General features: G+C 39.3%; 2 protein-coding genes across 2 annotated transcripts; both read left to right on the forward strand.

Moving 5' to 3' along the window:
- Window positions 1–280: 280 nt before the first annotated feature.
- Window positions 281–2,380, forward strand: LOC106314982 (putative FBD-associated F-box protein At3g50710; the record flags this gene model as incomplete). Its single annotated transcript, XM_013752773.1, has 3 exons — window positions 281–510; window positions 628–1,642; window positions 1,736–2,380. Coding segments are annotated over 3 exons (1,389 nt in total), but the record flags the coding sequence as incomplete, so codon positions are not given.
- Window positions 2,381–3,348: 968 nt separating this feature from the next.
- Window positions 3,349–4,856, forward strand: LOC106313513 (probable ADP,ATP carrier protein At5g56450). Its single transcript, XM_013751332.1, has one exon. It carries the CDS (start codon window positions 3,615–3,617, stop codon window positions 4,590–4,592), a length of 978 nt encoding a protein of 325 aa, XP_013606786.1. The 5' UTR covers window positions 3,349–3,614; the 3' UTR covers window positions 4,593–4,856.
- The last annotated feature ends 2,198 nt before the right edge of the window (window positions 4,857–7,054 follow it).

Below are 7,054 nucleotides of genomic sequence, written 5' to 3' on the forward strand. Positions count from 1 at the left end.
ACTCCCTTCGTTTCATTTTAATTGTCGTTCTAAGTTTATGCATACGGATTAAGAAAACATATGATTTTGTATATTTTCAAAATAAAAACACAATTACCTATGCATCTAATCATTTTTCAACCAATAGAAAAATAAAGTGGATAATTTTATTAATAAATTTTGTATTAAAACTCTAAAATGACACATATTTTGAAACGGATTTTTTTAACGACAATTAAATAGAAACGGATGGAGTATTTAAGAATATAGTGACATTTTGGGCCATATACTATAAGCCTAATATCTCTTCAATCTTCAGAAGTCTTTTGGCCTCTGTTCTCCCATTTGTTTTATCACTGAGCTAAACAAACACTTGGATCTCTCCTTTATCTCTCCCTTCAGACATTCAGGTCGTGTTTCCTTTCGATGCGGTTCAAATTCAAAGCACGAAGCTTTAGAAGGGGCAAGCATCTTTCTTTGCGATTCTGTTTCATCGGCTAGGTTTTTCTTCTCTTCGCGTCCCTCTTCACGGTAACGATTTGAGCTTTTATTAAGCCATTGAGTTATTTGTTTTGGTAAATTCAAAGAGATTTAGACATAAGTGTTTGTGTTGTTGCCTTAGGAGTAATCCATTATTGAATTGGACAGGATTAGTTCACTGTCGGATGATCTGCTGTTAAAGATTCTCTCATCGCTTCGTACCAAAGATGTCCTTTCAACTATGTTTCTCTCCAAACGATGGAAGTTTCTTTGGACCATGGTTCCAAAACTCGATTTTGAACATGGTACTTCTTGTTACGATGATACTAAAGAAGAGTACACGAGATTTTGTCAATACGTCGACAGGTTTCTGGTGTTGCACAAGTCTCCGGTTCTTGAAACTCTAATGTTCAACATTGGTTTCTTGTCCACCACTAATGATATGTCGACATGGGTCAGAATCGCAATTGCTCGCCGTGTGCGTGAACTCGAAATCAACCGTTACGACGTTGATAAGTCATTCGAACTGCCAGCGTGTCTATACACATTTGAGAATCTTGTGGTCTTGAAACTTTATAAATCGATTCTTGTGTATGTTCCTGATGATCTCGAGGTCTCGCTTTCTTCTCTCAAAACGCTGCACCTTCTGTGTGTGGAGTATGAAAACGAAGAATCGCACCGCAGGCTTTTAAGGGGTTGTCCTGTTCTGGAGGAGTTGGTTGTGGACCAAACTGATAACTGGAGTGTGCGATCATCCTCTGTTGTGATCCCTTCCTTGGAGAGATTATCTGTACTTAATCAGTATAGGGATTATGAGGCCTACACTGATAAATTAGAACATGAGTCTTACAACGATAGAGTTACCATTAATGTCCCGTCTTTGAAGTACTTGGACTACGTTGATATCGTTGACTATGGTCATTTGTGTTTGAGTGAAGATATGCCCGAGTTGGTGGAGGCACATGTTAAAATTGTTTGCAAAAATCCTGTGAAGCTCATGAGGTCTCTTACAGCAGTCAAACGCCTCTCTTTATGTTTGTTTAATCATTCAATGGTTCAGCATCGCATTGGATTCGATCAGCTTGTTCACCTAGAGCTATGTGGATGCAGCCAAAAGTGGTGGGATCTACTTACTTGGATTCTCAAAAGTTCTCCTAAACTACAAGTTCTCAAGCTCAACCAGGTAAATTTACCCTGCCCTGCTGCATTTGGTTTCTTTACTCCACTTGTTTCATTGTCTTAAGTTATAATTTTATGGTCTAATGCACTATGATAGTGTCAGGAGGAGTGCTTTTGTTCTGCAAAGCCTATTGAACGTTGGTGGGAAGAGCTGAATACTTGTCCCATAAAGCCTATTGAAGGACGTTGGGGACAGCTGAGTTCCGTTCCTGAATGTGACGTTTCATCTCAATACTTTTGAATGGAATTATTACAATGGAAGACGGGAAGAGAAGAAACTGGTGGCTTATATCCTAAGAACCGCCAAACGGTTAAAAATTGCAGAGATCTCTGCATGGGATTTGGATCCAGAAGAGGAATCTCAGATACTCAAGGAGGTGGCTTCTTTGCATAGGGCATCAAAGTCATGTAAGCTTTTGTTGGGTTCTTAAAATACAAGATGGTACTAGTAGTCTGTCCCAATAAAACCTAGTAGCGTCTGAAAGATAGATGTGTCGGAAAGGGGAAAGCTTGTCAAATTTATGTTTTGCTCTTTCATATTGCTTCCATTTTGTTCTTGGAAGCATCATGCAACAACATAATGTTGATAAATATAACAGCTTCTCAAGAATGTGGAAAGCTGTTATAGTATTTGTATATATTACTTACTTTTTTTATGTTTATCAACATGTAACAACTTCTTGGACGTTTCATTGTGATAGTTGTTGTATTACAGAAGGTTTATCGACCAACCATTTTCATTTGTTGCCTGCCTCCAGTGACAAGTTACGTGTCTTTGACTATTCCGAGTAGGCCTGGGCAGTCGGGGTCCCAATCGGGTTTCGGTTTTGTCCAATCGGATTTCGGTTTTTCGGGTTTATAAAAATCAGCCCCATTCGGATTATATGAAAGTTCGGTTCGGACCGGTTCGGGTTCTATCAGGTTCGGATCGGGGTTAGTAATTTTTCAAAGAACCGGTACAACCCGATATATTTTCGGGTTTGAGTCCCAATCGGTTCTTCGGTTTTAAGTACTTGTTTTATACCTATTTTATAACCAAAACATAATTAAAATCGGTTTTTCGGTTTTAAAGTACGTGATTTGTACCTATTTTGTAACCAAAACATAAGTAAAATTGATTCAAATATAAGAAAATAACATTAAACGTGATCATTCAAAATCAAATGAAAGGTAAACATAGTTATTGATACAAAGAAAACCAAATAAATGAAAGTATAAAACAAAAAACCAAGTTCTCATAAAAAGAAAAATATTATTCAATGAAAACAAAACTAAAATCTAAAAATTTGAAGCCTCAGCTGCCACTTTCAACCATCAACCTTCGTGTAATAGATAATTATTTTAGATGTTTAATAATAAATTAGTGCATTTTGGATACGCAATTGAGATCATATTTGATACAAGTTTTTTTGGGATTTTGAATGTTTCGGGTTTTATCGGATATTCATTTAAGTTCGGGTTCGGTTCGGATAATATCCATTACCCGAAATACCATAAAACAATATCCATTCGGTATATATGTCAGGTTCGGATCGGTTCGGATTCATTTTTATCGGATCGGGTTCGGATTATTTGCGCGGGCCTAATTCCGAGTGGAATAATGTATGTCATTATCCAAAGTGTCTCTTCTCTATTGGGCCGTTAGACGTTGAGCCCAAACCCATTAGTCAATTACATTATCCAAAATTTCTTCTCCGCCAGTCTCAATTCAATTCTATCTAAAACAACCTTTCACTGTTTCGTTTCCTTTCCCCCTTTTATCTTTATCCTCTGAGTTCGAATAACACGCAAGAGACCCGAATCAGTCTCTTTCTAGGGTTAATTTGGAATCTACTTTGCTCTTGTTCCCGAAACAATGCCAGATTGAACAAAATCGAAACCAACCCACTTCGAAATCTCCCCAAAGTTTCGATTTTGAATCAACCCACTTCGAAAAGATCGAAACTTTGCCATCGTTATCGAATCGCATTTTCAAGATGGGCATCCAAGAAGACCCCGGTGCTCACTCGCCAAACCGAAACCGAAGGAACCCATCATCGCTTCCACAGACTCTCAAACATTTCCACAGAGATTTACTCGCCGGAGCCGTGATGGGAGGCGTCGTCCACACGATCGTGGCCCCAATCGAGAGAGCCAAGCTCCTCCTCCAGACCCAGGAGAGCAACATCGCCATCGTCGGAGACTCCTCGGGGAAGAGACGCTTCAAAGGAATGTTCGATTTCATCCACCGCACGGTCCGTGAAGAAGGCGTTTTATCGCTATGGAGAGGCAACGGGAGCAGCGTGCTTCGCTACTACCCTTCCGTCGCTCTCAACTTCTCCCTCAAGGACCTCTACAGAAACATCCTCCGCAACAGCAGCTCTCAGGAGAATCACGTCTTCTCCGGGGCCTTAGCTAACTTCATCGCCGGCTCTGCGGCTGGATGCACGGCTTTGATCGTTGTTTACCCTCTTGATATAGCTCACACGCGTTTGGCTGCTGACATTGGGAAGAAGGAGGCTCGTCAGTTCAGAGGGATCCATCATTTCTTGACGACGGTTCAGAGGAAAGACGGTGTTAGAGGGATCTACAGAGGGTTGCCTGCGTCTCTGCACGGTGTGATTATTCACCGTGGGTTGTACTTTGGTGGGTTTGATACGGTTAAGGAGGTTTTGTCTGAAGATAAGGAGTTGGCGTTGTGGAAGAGATGGGTTTTGGCTCAGGGTGTGACTACTTCTGCTGGTTTGGCTTCTTACCCGTTGGATACGGTTAGGAGACGGATCATGATGCAGTCTGGGATTGAGCATCCGATGTATAGTAGCACGTTGGATTGCTGGAAGAAGATTTATAGGGTTGAAGGGCTGGCTTCTTTTTACCGTGGTGCCCTTTCGAATATGTTTAGGAGTACTGGTTCTGCTGCGATCTTGGTTTTTTATGATGAGGTGAAGAAGTTCTTGAATTGGGGAGGGATTTGAAGCTGAGAGGTAAGCTCCAAATTAGAAGTCAGAAGAAGAAATGATTGATTCATTTTGATACTACTACACCTTAACATGGAGACACTTGTAGATTTAGTTGATGATATTCGTTTCACAGTATGCATATTGATTCTTTTTTTCTTTTTTGTTATAGACTTTGTTTGTATGAGGATGAATAAAAGAAAGGAGTCTATTTTGTAAATAAAAGAACACGGAATTGCATTTTCCTTTTATTAAATTTGTTATCAGTCTGAGTTTTCATTATGGATAGGGTAAGAACGGTACAAAGAGATAGATAGTATTGCTACTCGGTTTGCTGCAAAGCTTTCTGCTATTATTGCTAGACAGGAAGTATGAAGACAACTCCCATATGAGACTCAGAGGATGCGTTGCTTGTGGACCAGAACATGGCTGATCCGCTGCAATTACTTAAAACAGGAGTATTTTGTTTGTGATGCAAAGTGATTGTGAGATCTCTTAATGAAACTGCTTGGATGTTTTCTTGTGCTGAAGCACTTGGAAGTTGCCTCCTGCCATGCATTCTATGTCTACTTACGGACACTTTTTCCCCTTTGTTTACGGACACTCTCGCTCTCTTTTATGAACTCCCTGTTTCATTGTGAAGTTGAATGGTTTATGATAGGTGTGTGTGTGTGTGTGTATAACATATATATGTAAAGTAGATGCCTTCAACGAGTGCTGCCCTGAAACAATCCAGCTTCATGATTTGGGATTCATCTTCCACTTTAACTACTTCCTGCAATCACTAATGTGACTATGCCACAAAGGTTAGAGGTTTTACTTATTCTGTAAATTTCTTAGGAATATCTGAAACGAAATATCTTTTTAGACGCTAGAATTTCCAATATTCATAATGATTTGGCGAATCAACTTCTTCAGTGCGTCTGTGTTCTCTAGTTCCTGTGTCTATTTGTGTGGTTTGGTAGAGAATATGACTAGCTTGAGACGCATGATCGGGTCAAAGAGCCTGAAAGACTATGTTGGTCACTGCCTTATAGATTTGTGCCTAAAACAGAGTAACTAACTTAACCTTTTCTCTTGCTGTGTTCAGAGACTAAGGTTTTGTTTTTGTCAGACTGACATTAGTTGAGTTTTTGGTTCTGAGCTGCTTTTGGAAGGGTTTATCTGGGAATATATTTGATAAAATCCGTTTGATCTTATAGGGTTGTTAGTTATTACGATTTATGATTTTGGTTTCTTATTGAAGTTCTATAGAAAAAGATAAATCTCAGTGTTTGTTGACGTCTGTTTGTTTGGGTCTCTGGACACACGCAAAGCAAGGAACTTCCAGTTGCTTTTGCAGGATCATTTTGAGTGATACCACTGTTGAAGATGGCCACTATGTATTTTAAAAGCATTAAGACATGCATTTTGATCTGCTGCCCCGCTGGTTGGTTAACTAACTTCTTGTCGGATATTCTGCTGGAGAAGATTTTCAATCATAATCTTAGTTTGAGCATGCAGGAGAGGGGCGTGATGCTTGTTGCTGCTGCTGCTTAAACACCAAATCAGAATATAAGGGAAGCTGATTGTTGGATAAATATTGGTGGTGAGGAGGCTCTTGCAACTAGACAAACTGTTGTCTGATAGGATCCAGCGGCTAAAATTGCTTGCTGGTCTCCGCCTCCTCCACTTACCCTTGTTAGACCACTTCCTTAATGATTCATTCACCGCTTCAAATTGTAACACCACAATGATTCAAGTAAAAAGATACGAAGAGTAATTACAGAGCTTGTAATCAATCTTAACATTACCTGTATAGAGCAAAACACCTTTATTTTAGTTAATTAAAATGACAAGCATACTTACCTGAAGCATATTTTACAACATCAAAGAAGGAAGTTTCCTTGAGAAAATAGAAAAGTCAAAAGCTAGTTGATAAAAGCATTTTCAGTCTTTTTTGCCATACTATTTTTGGGATTTTAATCTACAAAGGGACAAAAGGACAAAAAAAAAATTTATAACCACCAAAACTAATCTCTTATGGGACAAATGAGTGTAAGTTATGATTATACCCTTAATGAAAGCTCAACATCAACCATTGGATCTGATTCTTCACGTTATAATCTGAGCCGTCCGATCTTTAAAGATGAAATATTTACAATAATGCCATTAATGAAACTTGTCTCTCAGCCGCTGGATCTTATGAGCCTGTTTTAATCTTAGCCATCAGATTTTGTCTGGGTCCGTTTATCTGGGTCCCACTGATAATTTAATCACTCTTCTTCTTCTCCATTTCTTCTTCAATCATACCCAACCACGAAAATTCATTTCCTTCACCAACCAAACCTCTATTCTTCAACTCTTCACCCACAAACCTTTACCTCTGTTTCTTAGGGTATTTTTACAGGTTATGACACCGTGAAACATCCCATTTGCGTCGTCCTTGGTTCTGAAATCTATTGGTAAGTGTAAACTCTCTTCCTCTCTCTTTTTTGTCT

Source organism: Brassica oleracea, chromosome C9 (assembly GCF_000695525.1).
Source record: "Brassica oleracea var. oleracea cultivar TO1000 chromosome C9, BOL, whole genome shotgun sequence".
Taxonomy (NCBI): Eukaryota; Viridiplantae; Streptophyta; class Magnoliopsida; order Brassicales; family Brassicaceae; genus Brassica; species Brassica oleracea.

What these genes read in the sequence shown, in the direction of transcription:
- LOC106313513 (XM_013751332.1), top strand. Translation starts at nt 3,615, where the DNA reads ATGGGCATCCAAGAAGACCCCGGTGCTCACTCGCCAAACCGAAACCGA.